The sequence below is a fragment of the Accipiter gentilis genome, chromosome 5 (assembly GCF_929443795.1).
Source record: "Accipiter gentilis chromosome 5, bAccGen1.1, whole genome shotgun sequence".
Taxonomy (NCBI): domain Eukaryota; kingdom Metazoa; phylum Chordata; class Aves; order Accipitriformes; family Accipitridae; genus Astur; species Astur gentilis.
In genome coordinates, this window is record NC_064884.1 from 47,215,536 (window position 1) to 47,235,339 (window position 19,804).

The window sequence follows — 19,804 nt, forward strand, 5'->3', positions numbered from 1 at the left end:
TTCAATATAAGCCTTGGGAGCCATTATATTCTGATACTTAGGACTTTATCATACATCCAGTACAAGCACTCCTAAATACAGACATTATTTCTTCCTTGTTCAAGTTTTTTCCTCGACATTTGCTCTTGGCATTTTTTTCTAGTATGACTTCAAAACAAAAATAAAAGAGCATTTAATATCAGACTATTTTGTGTCAATCACAACAGCAAGAGGTACAAATTCTCTTGGAAATGCAGTGTGCAATCAAGATTGGGCTCTGAATGGCTTTAATACCACACACTGCATATTGCATAAATCCACACTAAACACAACACTGCATACACTTCATTGTACAAGCAAGTGCATCTGTGCATTTGTATATATGCTTCTCTATTCCTTGAAGCTCCCACACTAACTTTAGGCACCTGTGTGCACGAAAAAGAAGCTTTAGAAAATACAGTACTTCAATTAAGAGTGAGTGAAGAGATGTGTTGGGGCTCTCAGAAAATGGTGCTCTGGTGGGATACAAGAAAAGGCTTGAATGAATCACGCTCAATGTCAGTGCAAACCACATATGCTACAGAGCCTGCAGGGGGCTCTGAAATACATGTGAAGACAGCTGTTATCGGTGGAGTTACCCCTCTAAAAACACCTCTTTATTGCAACAGCTCCAAACAGTGACACGATTTTGTACCATCTTGAAAGACAGACCCAGAGTTCAAGAAAGATAGATACTTTCATTAGACAAGAGCAGGAATTCTGTCTCCCTCACATTATGTGATTTAGCTTGGTGGTTGGGGTTTGGGAATCTAAAGCACCTAAGATGTTCTCTGATGGTTTGAGAAACTTCAAAAAATACTACGGTGCTCTGTTCTAAGGCTTCAGTTTGCCCTCCTTCACTAATTGCTCATTGAGCTGGCAAAGCTGCCTTAGAAAGCCATCATTGGGGCCAATCTCTCGCTTCTGCCGGACAGTGCTCAATGCAGACTTGACATCCATATTCTGGCGAAGCATGAGGTAGGCGATGACCAGTGTAGGAGAACGGCTGTAGCCCTCACGGCAATGCACAAACACTTGTCCTGCAAGGAAGACAGGTCATACTTTGGGTTATACTGGAATATATGTTTGAAAAGCAACACGAAATAGCTAGGATATAAAGTGTAATAATATTAGTCCTTCAGCAGCTTGAGAACTGTAAACTCTGAATGCTATAGAAGACATGTAGAACTTGGAAGAAAGGTGCTAACACTGTTAGTAGCTACACAGTCTGTCATCAAGGATAATGCACAAAAAAAAAAGGTTATATCTCCAACATTCACACTAAAGCATATTTGCTACAATATTACAAAAAGTCAAACTGTGTCTATTTACTACACTTCTCCAATCTTTTGTGGTTTAGAATAAGCCTTGCCCCTAAAGATGACTAGTACCAAAGAGCACAGATAAATGATGCAAAGTTTAAAATACACTGAAGACAGAGAAATATGCTGTTTGTCATATATTGCCTCTCTTCAAAGACATCCAGCCTTTTTGCTGCATTGCTGCCAATTCCTACGCTAACTCCATATTGGATTATACCTGGCTACATCTCTGGCTATTTATGAAGACACATTAACACTCAAGTAAATGAAACTGCTGACTGTACAGCAGTAAGAAGCAGAACCATCTAATCACACCTACACCAGCACCAATAAAATGCTTCCAGCTAACTCATTAGGGAACTCATTCTACATATTGTTGGGTTGTATTGGGTTTGCATGGCAAGGTTTTGGTAGGGGGGGGCTACAAGGGTGGCTTCTGTGAGAAGATGCCAGAAGCTTCCCCCCTGTCCAACAGAGCCAGTGCCAGCTGGCTCCAAGATGAACCCGCTGCTGACCAAAGCTGAGTCCATCAGTGATGGTAGTAGCACCTCTATAACATATTTAAGAAGGGGGAAAAACATGCTGCGCAACAGCAGATGGGAGAGGCGAGTGAGAATATGTGAGCGAAACAACTCTGTAGATCCCAAGGTCAGTGAAGAAGGAGGGGGAGGAGGTACTCCAGGCACCAGAGCAGAGATTCCCCTGCAGCCCATGGCGAAGACCATGGTGAGGAAGGCTGCCCCCCTGCAGCCCAGGGAGGTCCACGGTGGAGCAGATATCCACCTGCAGCCCGTGGAGGACCCCATGCAGGAGCAGGTGGATGCCCAAAGGAGGCTGTGACCCCATGAGAAGCCCACGCTGCAGCAGGCTCCTGCCAGGACCTGTGGCCCTGTGGAGAGAGGAGTCCATGCTGGAGCAGGTTTGCTGGCAGGACTTGCAACCCTGTGGGGGACCCACACTGGAGCAGTCTGTGCCTGAAGGACTGCAGCCCGCAGAAGGGACCCACGCTGGATCAGTTCATGAACTGCAGCCCATGGGAAGGACTCACGTTGGAGAAGTTTGTGGAGGACTGTCTCCTGTGGGAGGGACCCCACGCTGCAGCAGGGCAAGAGTGAGGAGTCCTCCCCCAGAGGAGGAAGGAGCGGCAGAGACAACGTGGGATGAACTCACCCAAAGCCCCATTCCCTGTCCCCCTGCGCCGCTGGGGGGAGAAGGTGGAGAAAACCAGGAGTGGAGTTGAGCCCAGGAAAAAGGGAGGGGTGCGGGGAAGGTGTTTTAAGATTTGGTTTTATTTCTCCTTACCCTACTCTGATTTGATTGGTAATAAATTAAATTAATTTCCCTAAGTTGAGTCTGTTTTGCCCGTGGCAGTAATTGCTGAGTGATCTCCCTGTCTTTAACTTGACCCATGAGCCTTTCATCATATTTTTCTTCCCCTATTCAGCTAGGAGGGGGATTGATAGAGCAGCTTGGTGGGCACCTGGCATCCAGCCAAGGTTAACCCACCTCATAGGTAAATCCTGTAGGTAGGTATCCAATGATAATAAAGCAGACCACTGGTCTCTTTGAGAAATCTAATGTAGTTTTATTGCTTCTCAGCTGCTTCCTCTTTGACCTGCTTTTCCAGACACAAAAGTTTTCCCCTTCCCAAATGCAGTGGGAGATATGGCCCCAGGCTACTCTCCAGAGTAAATTTTTTTCTAAGACAAGAGAAGAGATGACCCATACACACACATTTTCATCATAACCACAACTTGCTTTGAACCACAGCAACAGAAAGCCTGCTACCACATTTGCCTTGAGCTGCAGAGGCTTCTCAGCTAAAGGCAAATCTCTAATCAGTAGTGAATTAAAAGCTAAAACAATTAATTCTCAACATTTCTTGAGAGCCCATAGCCATAAATTAGCAAGATTTAGAGATTCTTCATCATATATGTGAAAGAGAATTGACTTCCCCTCTGCAAATGAGCAGAAGCTAAAGGGTTTCTAGCTTTCCACTGTGATAGGCAGTGCCTTAAGGGCTGCCTTCCAGACCTTTAGTATACCAGACCTGCCTTCCAGAATTTCATGCAACTACAAGCTCAAATGAAATTGAAGGAAAATGCTACTGCATCCCTCTTCACTGTCCTTACTCTACACTTCAATGTAAAAAAAAAAATGTATCAAATTTCAGTAGCGAGTTAGTCTTAAAACTGGCTCCAGCATCACCCAGCTACAAAGTTCCTCTTTGTTTACCATTGTAAGAAAACAGTAGCAGGCATGGTAGACAGCTACTGTAAATTCAGATTGACTGCAACTGTTTAGATCAAACTGAGTAGGGACAGTCATGGTATAGCTGGCACTGTTAAACTCTTCTTTCCTACTGCAACCTGTTTCAGTGAGTCACAATGCTAACTGGAAGAGTCACATTTCCATTTTTAGAATTTTTCATACTCCACCAAACTGGAGGTAAAATTTCTTTCCATCTGTCAAAAGCACATCACAGCTCTAGTACCCCTTTTGCCCATTTCAAAGAAAGAACTTCTAGAACTGTGGGAGTTCTCGTTCCTCCTTTTTCATGTTTAGTCATGAAGCAAGAAAGAAATTAAGCATCTGTAGAAATAACTGGTATGCTGAAATAGCCAAACAACAAACACTGTCTGTCCCACTGCACTATGTCCTAGGATTTCTGCTCTGAGGAAACACACTAGAGAAATGTGGCAATCAACAACACTGCAAATATCATCTCCAGCCTTCCTGTAAACCTAGGGAATAAAGAGGTAATAATCACATAAAATAATTTAATGACTTAAAGTAATAAAAATTGTAAGGCCACAGTCTCTATCCTTAGTGTACATTTGGAAAAAAACCAACATATAGCAGGTTATCTGAGTACTCTTCAGCAATGCATTACTTGTATCACTTCTGCCTTTAATTTACAATTTCTAGTGTCCTAGAACAACTTTTAGATCCTGAATTTATATTTTTGACTTTTTTATATGATTTACCCCTTCTAAGGAAAAATAAGAACACGTCTTCCCAGAAAGGCACTATTACAGGATGCAGCAGCTGTTTCGCTTTTCAAAGTCACCCCTACAGTGACAGACTTCCATTTGCCATATGCTGGAGAACTACATGTACAGACAGATAATTAAGATATCTTATTGTGTATTCTGGTGTCTTTGATCCGGAGCCTTGATCTGAATGCCTGACTTGGTTGTTCAGCTGATAATCTGAGCAAAGAACCATTTTAAGCAGTAAAATAAATTCCTAAGAAACATGCATAGTGCACAGAAAACATGGTAGAAAGATATTCCAATTTGCCTTACCATCCTTCTGGGAAAGTGCTTTCTCAATAAAATCAGCTGCCTCCTCAAAATAGCGACTGAGGTTAAATTCTTGTGTATCATTAGCTTTAATGCCATGGTATCTGATGCCTGTGCCTTCATAGAACTCTGCATTAGTGTTCACATGCATGAATGACTTCCCCTCTGCTGCATTCAGAACATGGGTTATCCCCAGACGCTGCAGCCTCATAATGTTCTTGGCTATGAACCTGTATGATAAAAAGTGTCAAGAAAATGATTAGAACTTGGTGAATCATCTCAGTATTTATGATGTCCCCAGAAGGTATTGATAACCAAACCCTTTGATTCTTCTGTTAATAGATGCTAAATATACTGTGCCCAGAAGTGATTTAGCTACAGATTATAAATTCACAGAAATATTTAAAGCCACAGTCACTACCTGTGCATGACAGAACACTACTTTCTTGGCTCACAACCAAGCAGAGTTGACATGAAACCCATGAAACTTAATCTGTTAGACCCTACTATGGCATAAAATTGGAACTCTTTCTGAACATAAAATTCTGACCAAAGTAAGAAAATACTGGAGATAACAGAAAGCCCAGGATAGTTGCTTCTAAGATTAACCGTTATCTACATAAGATAATTTAAAAACCAGTTACAAAAAGCCTCTACTGTCAGCTACCAGTGTTGCAGAGCTAGGTAAGCAGTACTTGCTACTCTAGCAGACATTTTAGGGGGCAATTTTAACCACTGTGAAACAGCACTGGCTGCTTCTCAGGCCACAGGAAGACAGAAAGTAACTATGAATAAATGTTTCTGCATCTCCAAAGGTCTCATCCGAAGACACCTATGAGTTGTAGTCCTCTGTCCCTGTTCTATTCAACATCTTTGAAGTCACGGAAACATCTGGCAAGGCTATGCAAAGGCCAGCAACATAGCAATATAATTCAGTCTTTGCCACTCAGTGTTTTCATCACAAGTATTATAATTTTTAGTGTCTTAGTTGAAATCAGTATCTGAATGGAAAAGAATTCAGATGAGTGACGTTTAAGATGCTTAAATGCTTAAGAAAGTATTCAGTACTTTCAGGTCAGCTGAGCCCTTTCCAGCTTCTCAGTTCTATCAAATAATTGTAGCAAAACCACTTGCTTCCATCTTTAAGTGGCTAAAAGAGCACCCTACCCTATTAGTGACCAATTGAGCAGGATGATACATAATAATCATACATTTCAGGCTTGATGATGACAATGAATTAGATCCAGTAATAATGCCATAAGCTCTGATAAAAGCTCCAGGTTGTACAATGACAAACAATCCATCTGCTTAGTAACACAACTGATCATGCACAAATCTCTGCTTGTGCACTGGAATGCATTCTATAGTAAGAGGAGATAACCATTAAATAATATATGAGGAGACAGACTATTGACTCCTTTTTGTCGTAAACCCACTACTTTTCATTCTGAGTCTGATTATTTCCCTATGTCAGTCCCAATATTTGCCTCACTTTCCTGGGAAGAAAAAAACCAAACATATGTTTTAGCACACCATGTGATCTCCTAGTAAAATCTGAGCCCACTGGTCAACATTAGCAGAATGTGACAGAAGGCTTTAGTTGAAAGATAACTCAGTTCCTGCACACTTTGTGAAAAGACGTAGCCTAACCAGACATAAATCCCTTTATTGTTTTTAAAGGCAGCTGTCACTACGTGTCTAACTGGATGTGGAAACAGAAATCTTTTGGAAAATCTCCCTACGGCTCAAGTCATAAATTGCAAATATGAGGAGTCTTAACGTTAAGCTGAGCTCCAGATAAGCATTTGTACAGTATCTTTTTGGACAAGTGTTTAAGAGATGGCAATGCACCTAAGGGTTTTGGTTGGACACTGAACTATTCCAAAAAAAGTTAAAATAAATACCCAAATTAGTTGGTTTATATCTGTATGAATCTCTGAGTGCATTCACTCTCAATCTTCACATAACTCAAGGCTATACATGAACATCTAGAGCACTCCTTTTCTCCTAATGACTGTTTACCCCTTAAACTGTAGTATAAGCAGATGAATCCTCATGCATGAGTAAAGCGCCTACATTTTCTGCTGTCTGTGCCAAACAACTATGGCAATGAGCCAAATATTTGTAAAGACTTCATTACCCAAACAAATGTTGACAGATTTTCCATCTGGCAGGACATCATCTGTGCCAGGGGACAAGTATCAGTGCCTGGGGAATTCTGCTTGCAACACAAAAGTAAATCCTACACTGCAAGGCTATAAGAAAAAGTGTTAATTCAGCTGTGAGTTCTTATGCTTAGTGCGGTGAGTATGTGGTTTAAGTATATAGTATATAGATCAGTATATATCTGATAGTGGTCAGGATCAATAGGAACTTGTGTCCTGGAATCATGGTTGAATCTGGCGACACAGACTGACTCCTCTGGAGGCAAACTCATTCCCAGTGAATGATTTTTGTAGATTTTATATATGATTTTCTTAAAACAGCTAGAGGTGAAAAGGAGAGTATTTGTACACCATTTTCTTCTCCCTTTCCAAACAGTCCTTGGATCTCTCCCATCCTTAACATTTCGGTCCAGCTGCATCATGTTCAATGTTGAAATGCTAGGTCCTCCAAATAGCAGAGAGCTGGTAACATCAGGTTCTTCCATTTCCCTAAGAAAAATCACAGAATCTTGTCTGTTCTCAGTATGGAAGATTGAGATTTCTTCGTCCTGTGAGTAACACTAGTAAGAAGTGTTTCTTTTGAACAGAGGTGAATAATTTTACCAGCCACAAAACACAGGTCGTAGAGAACCATGCATCAGCAATTAAGGGTACATGAGGCTATAAAGTATTGCCATATGGGATTATAAGCAAATAAACCAAGTCCTTAATGGCAAAAAATGCCAGCACATTAACACATTTTAATTTCCACTGTTATGTTCATGCAAAATTGTTTCATCACCACTTCTTCCCTTACAGTCACTAAATTTAATCTTAATTTTGGGAGAATGCCTTTCAAAGTCCTTACAACATGCCTGCACTTCTAGCACATTAAGAACAAAGAATTGCTTCATGGGTTACTCACACGCATTAAAGCAGACAGAAAACTCACATTGGGCATTCATAAACAGAACCTTTTTACCAAATACAGTTTTGGAGACATGGCTTCAACTGTTACAGGCTTCCAATAGCCTATGAAAAAAACCCACACACAGATTCCCTTAGCCAGTAGTTCGGAAAGCTAAGCCTGCTAAACACTGGTTTTTGACAAGACACAGTTGCTCTGAATAAAACCCCTACCCTCCAGTGTGCTGACTGCTCCATTTTGGTGTCATCTGCAACCCTGATAAAGATGCATTCTCTTCAACTGTCCTGGTCACTGATTAAGATGTTACACTGAAACACATCTTGACTTGTACAGAAATAGAAAATTATTTGTACTTCCAGTGTATCCTGAATTTTTATTTTGTTATTGCTTGAAAAATATATAATTGTGCTAGTCTGTCACCTATGTGATGATTCTTGTTTTAGTGGTATTACATTTTTACTCGTCTTCACAAATCTTGTCTAATCGTCTTGACAGGTTAGAACTGTCCACTGTAATATGCAAACCCATTATTTTTAAAATATTCTGTTTTATCGTTTTACCTCTGTGTTTTCATCAATTATGTCTTTCATGTATTGTAAGGAAGATCCAGTACTTTGGCTCTGCCTGTAACTTGAAGTCATTTGACAGATAAATTGTTATTCTACACTCTGACCCAATTTAATTTCATCCACCTGAATGTCTCTGCATTGTCATTTTTATCTAAAGATGAGTTACTCTTAAGGAGAGACAGCAGCACCCCATGCAAAATATTTTAAAAGGTTTCCAACTGAAGTTTCTGAATCTCACATGGACATTCTAATTCTTTCCTGTGAGTTCCTGTTCAAATTCTACTGCTTTTATGCCATGTATTGGGATTCCCAACACCATGTTAAAACTCTACAGATGTGGCTACTCTGTGAAATCTTATTGTTATAAAACCTCTGCTGTTTGTAGTCATAACTGTGGCCCTATATTGCAGGAAGGTTTGATCCATCCAAGTCAAAGCAGAGATTTGAATGTCAGATCAAATGACCGTGTTACTTTGTTCTCCTGCTATATTGCCTTGCTGGACTTTCCTGTAGCCCAGTGCAAAGTGCTTCCAATGACTCTTCAGAGATTGAGTAAGAAGATTTGTGCAACAAAGGCCAAAACCAAGATATGAGGCGAGCAACCAATCAGATGCACTGCACTGCACCAGGACAGCTTCAAATATGAGATGTATACCAAGCTGTGTGCAGATGCTAGAGCAGACCAAGACAGGCTAATGAACTGCAAATGTAGCTGGAAGCATGATGTAGCATGAGAACAGATCTGCACAGTTTCAAATTCTTTCAGAATGATAACTAATATAGCAAATACTACTTACAATGCAGTATACCACAACCCCACCTGATACAAAAAATCCTCTTAAGAATTAGTATTATTTCCAGTATGAGAATATCAAAGTTCACCCTGAAGTTATGGAATCTTAATAGACATTCATCCATTCAACTAGACCTCAGCATTATCTTAACACTCTGTGGATGCTTCAAAGATATTATTGCCTACTAAGTCTTGATAAATAAAGTAGGTTGTCTGTTCCCACTGTGAAATAGCTTTTTCAGCCCACAAAATTATTTCTTGCCTCTAGCTGTCCTCCACAATTTTTCAGCATCCTTTTAAAAACACTGACAGTAGAATTGCACATTGTCTGTTAGTTCAACTAACAGTTAAACTGTTCTTATGCTACAAACTGCACTGGTGCTCCAGATATTTTCAGTTGTCAATCATTACATTAAAAGCCCTTCTCAGTGGTAAAGCTTTCCACGAGACAGACATTTTCCATCCTGCAACTTACACACGCATTCTCTGTTCCTAGACAACCTTGCATCTGAACGCATTAAAGTCCATACTGTATAATTAAAATCAATTACTGAACAATGAAAACTACTCTGTAGTAGCCACCTATCTTCAAAGTTATTTTTTAATTATTTACTACACAAATCACCTTGCAGGCTATGACTTCATTTCCTCCAGGTAACTGCTAAAAATACGAAGGAGAAGGTGGCTGTCAGATGTCAGATTGGCCATTGAGATAATAATTTCAGTCCCATCTCTAGGCATGCATGTCCTGCATCAACCGGCAGTGACAAACATCATTTGGTTTGGCTTAGGAGAAAGTTAATGAAAACCTATGGGTTTGACTTACATTTCTTTAGGAGTTAAAAGCGTCAAATAAGAACAGGGATCCAGTATACTACACATGTATCAAAAAGTCCCCAATTTCACAGAGATGAAGTGTACAAAGGTGGACAAAAAAGGGAAAGAGAATCAGCAGGATATGACAGGATTGGAACAGATAACCGAAATCATAATCCTGGTGCAAAGAATAAACATTATACAACTGAGAAAAGAAGTGCTATTGGTGAACCCTGAACACTTTTCCCCATTTAAGGGCTTTCATCATAGCCATACCTGTATCGCTCTGGCTCCCATCATGTGCATGGATACTTAATTAGAATGAGTTTTTTTAGGGCTTAGAGTGCAGAAACATAAATCTGACCAATCTGACAATCACTTCCTATTGAAGTCTTGCTTCCTTTAAGTCATTTTGCACATGGTTAAACCAAGATCTATTATGGCTACTTCGCTTGTTCTTCATGTTTCAGCTTATTCCACTCATCTGACACACGGTTATTACACTGGTGTTGTGATCGGGCTTCTACAGACGGCACCTTGTCTCTCCTCCCTCGTCTGAAGGCAGCCACAACTTGTTAGCAAGAGTAGGGAATATCAGCAGAAAAAAAAAGCCCAGAGCTGAGACGACTGAGCAGGTGTGTTTCATTCTTAAGCAACTTAACTAGTTTTAACCTTCTTTCGGCTCTGTTTTAGGTTAGATTTGGGACTTCACCAGGGTACTGAACATTTCAGCAGATGCCATTTACGAGCTGTGCCTCGTCACTGCCGCCTCAGGCACCAGCAGGAGCCCCGGGCAGCCTGCTGCCAGGCTGCTCGGACCTTGCAGCCCCAGGCCTCCCGGCTGACAGCTCCCCGCAGCTCGAGACCCTCGGGCTGCGCACCCGGGGCCGGGCTCCGGAGGGCCGCCCGGGGCCCGCACAGATCCAGGAGATTCCGCCCCGCAGCTTCGCTTCCTCCGGCTCAAACTCCCGGTCAGGCGGCTACCCGGCGAACGCCGTGCGCCTCACCACCCTGCAGCACGGCCTGCCCCAGCCTCCGCACTCCTGTGCCGAGGGGAACACCTCTCACAGGCTGACAGACGCGGACCCCCTCCTCCACCGAGCCGCCCGCCTCCGCCCCGGCCCAGCGCACTCACGCGTTCCCCACGTGGATGCGCGGCACCACCTCGTTGCTGTGCGCGCTGGGGAGGCTGTAGCAGCCGCTCCCGTTAGCCAGAAGGTCGTTCAGCTCCTCCACCGAGATCCGGTAGTCGGACATGGCCAGGCCCGCGCCGAGCCCCGACGGCCAGTCAGAGGGCCCCTTGGCGCAGCAGCTCGGGCCTGGCCCGCTCCCGCCCCGCCCCGCCCGGCACCGGCCGCCGCCTGATAGGCGGAGTCGCGTCAGCTGGTTCTGCCGGCGGCGCTCGGCAGGGTCAGGTCTGGAGCAGCGCGCTGCTCTGTCAGGGCTGCGCTGAGCCGAGCCTCCTCTCCGCTTCGATCGGCCCGGCCCGGCGGCCTCCGCCACGGGCGGCTCCGGACCCGTGCAGCGCGGGGGATGGATGCTGCAGGCCTCACCCTGAAGCTGCTTCTGGTCGGAGACAGCGCCGTGGGGAAGTCCAGGTGCGGGCCGCGCGGAAGTCCAGGTGCGGGCCGCGCGGGCGGGGTGCTCTCGACACTGGGCTGAGTTCTCGGTTGCTTTCCACGCAGCCTCTTGCTGAGGTTCACCGACGGTGCGTTTGAGCCGTGCCTGAAGCCCACCATCGGTGAGTCCGGAATCCGCCCGCCCCCGCGCTGGGGACCTTTTCGCTTGTTTTCGGTTGGGGCCCATCGGCGAGAGGCAGCGGCGGGGAGCCGGGATCGCGGGGCGCCGGGCGGGCGAGCGCTGTTGCGGGGGGGACGGGACAGCCGGCTGCGAGGTGGGGCGGGCGCGCCCTGGTAGGGATGGGGTGGGCGTTCGCCAGTTCATTCTGACAAGCCTTCCCTTCTTACGTCTTAGGCGTTGATTTTAAAGTGAAGAAGATGGTCGTAGACGGCCATGCAGTACAGCTCGCAATATGGGTAGGTTTTGTTCTCGACTGGTGTGAAAACTTCAAGAGCTTCTTTTTGTGTTTTTTTTCCCTCTTCCCCCCTCCTCCCCCCCTCCCCCCCCCCCCCCTTGCTAAAGTCTTCTGCATGTTGAGATTGTGTATTTATGATGCAAATACACGTAGAATGAATGTCTGTCGTGATCGTACAACAGTAGTTGCAGACAAGGTTCTTTCAAAACACTGGTAAATGCTTCATTGCTTTAGGTTTGGGACTTCCTTCAGTTCTATTAGAGATTTTGACTGTTCTTTCCTGCACTTATACAAGTGGGTTTCTCAAACCCGTTGTAAAGTGTTAGATTTGCAAAGATGTGGCCTTACAAGAAAGGCAGGCGTTTCATGCCTGTATGACCCAGAAGCGCTCCCAGGACAGGCAAGCATTGAAGTTGAGTAAACCATAGAAAAGCTATGTCCTGGGTGATGAGTTGCATGATTTCCTGTAGGGGCTGTGCAGCGACTCTGTGCATATACTATACCAGAAACAGTCCAGATGATTTATTGTGGTTAAAATATTGGAAAAAAAAATATACATGGTCCTGAACTATTTAAAAGTTGGTTCAGAGTTACTGGAAGACTTGAGCATTTGTCTTGAACTTCCTGATGCTGTATTTCCAGCCCCTGCAAACTGGGAAATCAAATTTGCAGCTGTGTGATCAGGTTTATTTATAATATTAAAGCACTACATTTATTCTCCTAAACAGAATGAAAGGGCCCTAGAAGGAAGAGATTTTATGTGTATGGTCACAGCTATTCGAGAAAGAACATGCCATTACTAATTAAGTAATTGGAAAGAGAGCACAAATGTGCCTTGGGCTGGTATTAACAGAAGTAATATAAATGCCAAAAATTGAATTATTTTCTTGTTTTCATTCACACTGTGTACAGAATGCAGAGCAAGAGTGATAAAGTCACACTTGCTCTAGCCAGTGAGCATATGTATTGGCTGTATTCTGAACATGCTGCACACAAAGCAGAAGCTTTGCTGAGAGTAACCGAGATATGTTTGCACTAATAATCACACAGGGGTGTGTCTCCTTGCTGTGAAATCAAAAGCAAGGCTAGAACTTGCACGTGTTGTATAGCTGTAAAAGGCACTTTTGCAGCAGTCTGTATCAGGAGAAACTGCTAATTAGGGGGTAAAAACCAGTGCAGTTGTGTGATGTTGAATAAAAGCTTTAATGTAGGTACCGTGCATCAAGGTCAAAAAGAGGCTTCTGCTTTAGTGTCCATGTGTGCATAGATGCCTAAGAGTACAATCTCTTTAGTAACTGTGACCTGAATTAATATATTGCCAATTTCAGTTTTGTTTTTTTTTTAAACAAAGAAGAAATAAATTACAACATAGCTGTTAGTCTGTCTATTGTAATCTGTACATAACTTTAAATAAATTTTTTTGGTAAAATTGTATTTGTGTAATTCTTTTGCCTCCTTATGGTTTGTTCTGAGGGGTTTTGAATTTCATGTTGTGTTTAGGAGGTATTTCAAAGATTTGTGAGAATAAGTGTGACATACTGCAGTAATAATTGAAACTACTGATTTTAAATTTCTTACCTGCTTAGAGTCTTGGCAAACTTGAAGTAGTTCTTTCTAACTGGTTTCCTCTTTCCTGCTGTGGAGGAGCAAAGGGAGATTTTTGGAACCACTATGTCTCCTTTCCTGCAGTCTCTCACTGGAAAAACAGTTATTCCTCACCTCGTTCAGTTCAGCTGATTGTTAACTGATTAAGCCGAGCTGCTTGGCTTGCAGCAGTTTTATGTATTTCTCATGAGACCCACTGACTTTCTTCTTGTTTCACTCATGTTACAGGTGTCTGTACTTACTGCTTTAACCTTCAGTCAAGTCCTCTGCATGCTCTTCTACCCCTCTTTATCTGTTTTCTGTTGCTAACGTTTTCTGACTGCTTCCCTCATTCTGTTGTCTTGCAGTTTCACGTATACTTACTGGTCAGGAAAAATTTAACTTTATCTCGTGTAGTTTAAAATACCTTTTTTGTTCTAAATATATTTGATTTTGTGTGTGTGGTGTGTGTTGGGTTTTGTTTGGTTGGGGTTTTTTTGTTGGTTTTGTTGTTGTTGTGTTTTTTTTTCCTCTGTAGGACACAGCAGGACAGGAGCGCTTTAGAACACTGACTCCCAGTTATTACCGAGGAGCTCAAGGGGTTGTTTTAGGTAGGAGGTATATGGAAGAAAAACATGATTACAAAAAGTGTGGTCTTTATTACTACCTAAATGTGCATGTCTTTACAAAAGGAGGTTTTCTGAGAGAATCAGAGGAACAATAATGTTTTTTACAACATTACTGAATCATTAACTCAAGTGCTGCGTGTGCAAAACTACTGGCAGGAAATAATGCTGCTTCAGAATATTTGAAATAATACAGAGGTGTCACAGCAAGCTGTTGAGTGGATGAATTATTAGCTTTGTAGTTATTACTTTGGTGAGTTTCTGGTAATCAGGCAAATTGGGGTTGTTTGTGTTGGTCCCCCCTGTCCCCGTCCCCCCCCGATGTTGTTACCCTTTTTCCCAGAAACTATTGATGTGATAAGACATGAGGTTTGTAGCCCAAGTAATAGGTGGCTCGTCCCTCTCTGCGTGACAACACCAATTAGAAAAAGAAGGGACTCATTCTTGGGGTTTGTGAAGGTTGAGCACCTCGCTGTACTAAATACTCTTTCTGACTTTGATGCAGCTTTTTAAACCTTAGTGATTAAGTAAATGAAGTTACCAGTGACCAAAAGTCACTTTTTACTCAGAATCTGTGTTTTTAGCAGCAGTGCATGCATGTAATTATATGTTAAATGAGGTGACAAAATAGCTATTTTAAAATATTCTCTGTGGCCCAATTCAGAACTAGTAACAGGTATAAGATTTCAGCTGGTAAGTCCAATTTCCAGTTGCAGATCTATTGTGGAGATGCTAGTGTTCTGTAATCCCTAGTGACTTTTGAGTGAGCACAGCCACTGCGTTTCAGCTCTGGGAAAAGGAAATGGTTGATGCGTATTTGTGTGATTCCCTAATACTGCTTGGGGGGGGGGGCGGGGGGCAGTAGTTAGCTAGTAGGGACTAAGTTCTGTCATAATGAAGTAAACAATGTTCAAGGCTCTACAGCTGTTAAGCTCCTTTTCCTCTGTTACCAGTGTATGATGTTACAAGAAAAGACACTTTCGCAGGACTAGAGAGCTGGCTGAATGAGCTGGAAATGTATACCAAAAGCAACACTGTGAAGATGTTAGTTGGCAATAAAACCGATAAGGTCAGTTTAGAAATGCATCTTCTTACACTCTTCCACAGATTACTCAGTCATGATAGAGTATAAATGTGAGATGAGTGCTGCAACTAACACATCTGTTGTCTGAGGCAGTGGTATGCTTTGTAACTGAGGAACCTAGGTTGGGCAGGCTCCACTTACTATGTCATTTTAGAAGCAGATCTTGTTAAAGATTTTAATGAAAACTCTCCTGGAGAAATGCAATTGATGAGAGAGATTCTCTTAAGATAGTGAGAGGTTCTGCCTAAAAACTGTTGTATACCATTCACGTTAACTGCAACGCAGCAGCACAACTGCTGCTTTCTTTTTGACCAGACTGTGTTTTGGACAGGTGGTGGGGAAGGAGAATTCAGCTCTTCAGATGGCTATAGAGTATGCATGTGTGTGGGTGTGAGGTGCACTGGTTGCTGTACGTTTCTGGAGTGTTTTGACATATCTTAGATGCCTGTTCCATACTGAGATGTTTCACTCTTGCTTTACTACAAGAGGTTTCCAGTGTGGCTATCCTGAGCTAGGTTCTTTTCTGCCCCCTTCCAAATCTCATTTTCAGATCCTTTGATATGCCTTTTCAGCTCTTTGACTACTGAAACCTCTTTTCTGGCATATATCTTGCTCCTAGTTGATTCAGAAGATAGCAATGCATTCATTTCCTGCTGATTTGATGTTGCTGCTGTTCAATTTGACCCCCTAACAGCCTGCTTAGCAGTAAGGTGTCTGTAGAGTGGGAAAATCCAATTGCTGATTACTACATGGTTTTATAGACCTTTTTCTTTTCAGCAGAATTTCACTTCTGCAGTGGTTCTTTTACAGGGACTTCCTAAAATGGCAAGCGTAGCTTTTTTTTAGTCATGTTCTTCATTCATCTCTGCAGCCTGATCGTGAAGTAGAGAGAAGAGAAGGGCTCCAGTTTGCTAGGAAACGCTCTCTGCTTTTTATAGGTATGTAACACTGTGCCAAAAACTTGTATATTCATATCTTTATTTTGGTATTGCTGAGTGTGAATGAAGCGTACAATTGTATTTCAGGTTGATATGTTGATTTACTTTTTTTTTAGTACCTAATTAACATGGGTTACTTTTGCTGCATTAGTTCATATACATGGATGTAGGTTTTAACTTTTTTTTTTCACAGATGCTCTGCACTGACTGCAATTGGAAGTAACTTTTCTCTGAAAGAGATTTACTTTATATAATGTGTAGGCATGAATTTTATATTCTTTTGAAACTAGCAGGATTTTTTAATTCAGAACTGAGAAGACTGGAATTTTTCTCCTGACTGATGCCAGCGAGGACCTTGGGTAATCTCTTTTTTGTTTCCAAGTTTCTGTTGGAGCTACATAAAAGACAGTATTCTTAGACCAACAATAAAATGTACAGTGTGAAGAGAGAAAGATGGGGAGCGAATTGTGGGTTTGTTGTTTGTGGTTTTTTGTTTGTTTGTTTTTAAAGTTCCTTTTAAGTGAAGCTTCTTGAAAAGATTTTCAGAATGAACTGGAACAAACTCAGAGGGGAAAACATGTAATTCCCTCTGCAGTCTTTATTTCCCAGCTTAGTTATGGAATAATTATCTTGTAGATTTACTATCACAACCTGAGAACAATTTCTGTTTCTCCATTAGGGAGAGAATGGGAAACTGTGGAATTTTTTTAAGTGGAAAAATGAGGTGCTTCAGACTAGGATGCATTTCTGTTTATCATATTCAACTTAGGTATGCCTTTAAGGGAGAATGGAGAGGAGGTTCACTCATTAAAAAAATTATATCTTCTCTCTGGTCCCAAAAGAACGTCTTACAAAGTGGAATACTCCCTGCAAATAAGATAAAATACTTTCCCCTCCTTTTCTTCCTCCTCCACCAGAGACCAGTGCCAAGACACAAGATGGAGTGCAACATGCCTTTGAGGAACTAGTCATAAAGATCCTGCAGACACCAGGTCTTTGGGATAAAAGCACAGAGAAGTGGGGAGTCCAGCTAATGGAATCTTCAGCACAGCAGGATAAAAGCTTATGTGGTGCATACTGTCCACTTTCTTAAATCTACAGGTGACTGTTCTATCTTAAGTGGACTTCCCCTCCCCCCCCCCCCCCCCCCCCCCCCAAAATGGGGGGCAGGAATTCCAAGCACTAGTCTGTGCCTTGTTTGACCTGCCACCAGTTGTGTAGATCCAAACCTGAAACTGATAAGCAAAATACATTTTTGTTCATTAACAAAATACAGTTTCTCTTTTCCTTATGCACAGCTGATGTCTCCAGATATTTTTCTGGTAACTGTCAGATTTTTCACTATTACATCATAGTGCTTTTTAGAGCATTGTGCTCTTGCTTCACGGCATTCAACATGGACTTTTTCTGAAATTCCTGCCTTAGCATAAAATAAGGTAGTACTCTGTTTTGGAATATTATTGAAAAGCTTCTTTCCCCACAGTGGCAAAGGAGTCTTTCAGGCACCCAGGTTCCCTTAAATGTTAACAGTCAGGAGTCGCCCTGAGCAGTGACATTGTTTCCCAATTTCAGATTATTTTAAGCAGTTGAAATTGCTGCATGTCCCCAGATAGTAAGTTCAGTTATTACTTAATTTTAGGGTTGTAGTGAAGAGGTGTATCTATTAACATTTGGCAGGGAAAAAACCCGCCACTTCCTGTGCAGTACGCTGCAGGTTACCCCTTGCTGCTCTTAAAATACTTTGTACCGAGGATCAGTGGTGAAATGGAGTCATCATTTTTGGCTGGTTTACACCGTGGGTCATTTTTGCAGTTAACAGGGCTTTCTGCAAACTCCTGTTCCTGCCCTCATTCAGCAACTGCAGGCCTAAAACTAAGTTTAATGTAAAATGTGCTGGTTATGGAAGACCTTCACTAGGATGAGTCTGTCTATTGCCAATCTCATTATGAAGTTCTGTCAGGTAACTGCCTCCTTTTACACCCTCCTCCGCACCCCCACCCCCTCCCCAGGCCCATTAAATGCACTGCCTTTTCTTGAAAACAAACTGAGTCATGGAAGATGTTAGCCTAGACTCTGATCTTGGTAGTAATGTTTCTGGAAGACTTCTGATTGGCTGCCTGGAACACTGTAAAAGTATCAACTTAGGGGACTATTAAAAGCATTTAAAAAATAAACCAAAGTGCTTGTAAACAAGTGACAAATCCAAAGACAGTCTTTCATTACAGGACATTGTCAAGTCAGAACAGAAAAATTGCCTTTTTTTTTTTAAGATGCATGTTTTGATGATTCATTGCTATCAAGCTCATTTATATTAGTGGGAGTGCCTTCCTGAGTACCACCAGCGATTTGTCATGAGTGCTGCCACAACACAGCTGAAGACAAGGCATATAAACTTCAACCTCTCTTTGGAACTGTTCTAGCTTCTCTGCAAAGTTGTTCTTTGTGGAGCTGTTATCTTCTGTGAAAAGTCGTTCTGTATAATTTTTGCTAAAGTGACTGGAATACCCGTACTGGGTTTTTGCATCAGCTTCTGTCTGCCTTGCAATGGATTGTAAGTGGTTGCATAGTTGGAATATCACTCCTCTGTATTTCCTTCTCCTGAAATCAGTCTGAGGGAGATGTCAGATCATATAGTAGTTTTTAATGTCTTTAGGAGTGGAAACACAGGTGCTTACAGCTAGCTGAAGGCCTCCTTCTTACACTTTCATCTTGGTTTTGGTCTACAAGATGTCCCTTTTGGAATACTTACTTACATCAGCTTGTGAGAGTAGAAGAGAAAGCAGTTTCTCTCGGTGTGACTGATAGCAGCTGGACTGGCATGCTGTAAGCACATCACAGACAGCATGGTTTGTTAAACTACTGAGCGTCTATCGGCAAAATGTAGGCACGTCACAATCTGAGATTGTTTGGAATGTCCAGGTATAAGGTGAGCGCAGCATGGACACAAGAAATTAAGACTAGGAAGTCGAGCTCAGAAGACGGGAGGCTGTGGCAACTGTAACAAAGCCATAAAACCAGCTGCGAAGGCTAGGAAGGAGGCAATCGTGGGAAGCTAAGAGAGGAATGAGTTCTGATCAGCAGGCCATGCAACGGTGCTGGTGCGTTCTTGTGACGGACTGAAAGAGTCCGCGTCTCAAACGCTGTGGCGGGACAGGCCCTGTAGAGCAACGACGCACCTCCGGGGAGGGGAGGGGCCGGGCCGGGCCGGGTTCTGAGACGCTGGGCGGGGCCGCTCACCATATATGGCCAGAGGCCGGGCAAAACTGATTGGAGGAGAGGGTGCACGGCCGCCCGCGGGACCTTCGCGACCACCGCCCCCCAACGGCGCCTGCGCACGAGATCAAAAGTTACATAAGCCCTCGAGGGACGTGACTGGCGCAACCGAGGGCGGGAAGTAGACGGCAAGAGGCACTCGCCTGAGGAGCGAGGTGCGCGCCTCTCATCAGAGGATGTTCGCCATCATCGTGGGACCAACGGTGGTGACTCTCCCCCCACTCCCCCCGTCTCTTAGACATAAACCGTTCGTCAAGTCTGGGACGAGGAGCAGATCCAGCCACCCCCGGGCTCCTCTCTGAGAAGGAGTCTGGAAAGCGAGGGGGTCCGCTCCGAACCTCCTGACCCGATGGGAGGGCTCTCCTTATT

General features: G+C 43.0%; 2 protein-coding genes across 2 annotated transcripts; one reads left to right on the forward strand and one right to left on the reverse strand.

Moving 5' to 3' along the window:
* On the reverse strand, nt 1-11,210 carry DUSP3 (dual specificity phosphatase 3). Its single transcript, XM_049799660.1, has 3 exons — nt 11,031-11,210; nt 4,649-4,875; nt 1-1,058 (listed from the first exon to the last, which is right to left on the reverse strand). Exons 1-3 carry the CDS (start codon nt 11,150-11,152, stop codon nt 853-855), a joined length of 555 nt encoding a protein of 184 aa, XP_049655617.1. The 5' UTR covers nt 11,153-11,210; the 3' UTR covers nt 1-852.
* Nucleotides 11,211-11,284: 74 nt separating this feature from the next.
* LOC126038232 (ras-related protein Rab-18-B-like) lies at nt 11,285-17,433 on the forward strand. The gene is made up of 7 exons (XM_049799659.1): nt 11,285-11,493; nt 11,581-11,636; nt 11,870-11,931; nt 14,053-14,125; nt 15,094-15,209; nt 16,096-16,162; nt 17,080-17,433. The coding sequence occupies exons 1-7, from the start codon at nt 11,429-11,431 to the stop codon at nt 17,253-17,255; spliced, it is 615 nt and encodes a 204-aa protein (XP_049655616.1). The 5' UTR covers nt 11,285-11,428; the 3' UTR covers nt 17,256-17,433.
* The last annotated feature ends 2,371 nt before the right edge of the window (nt 17,434-19,804 follow it).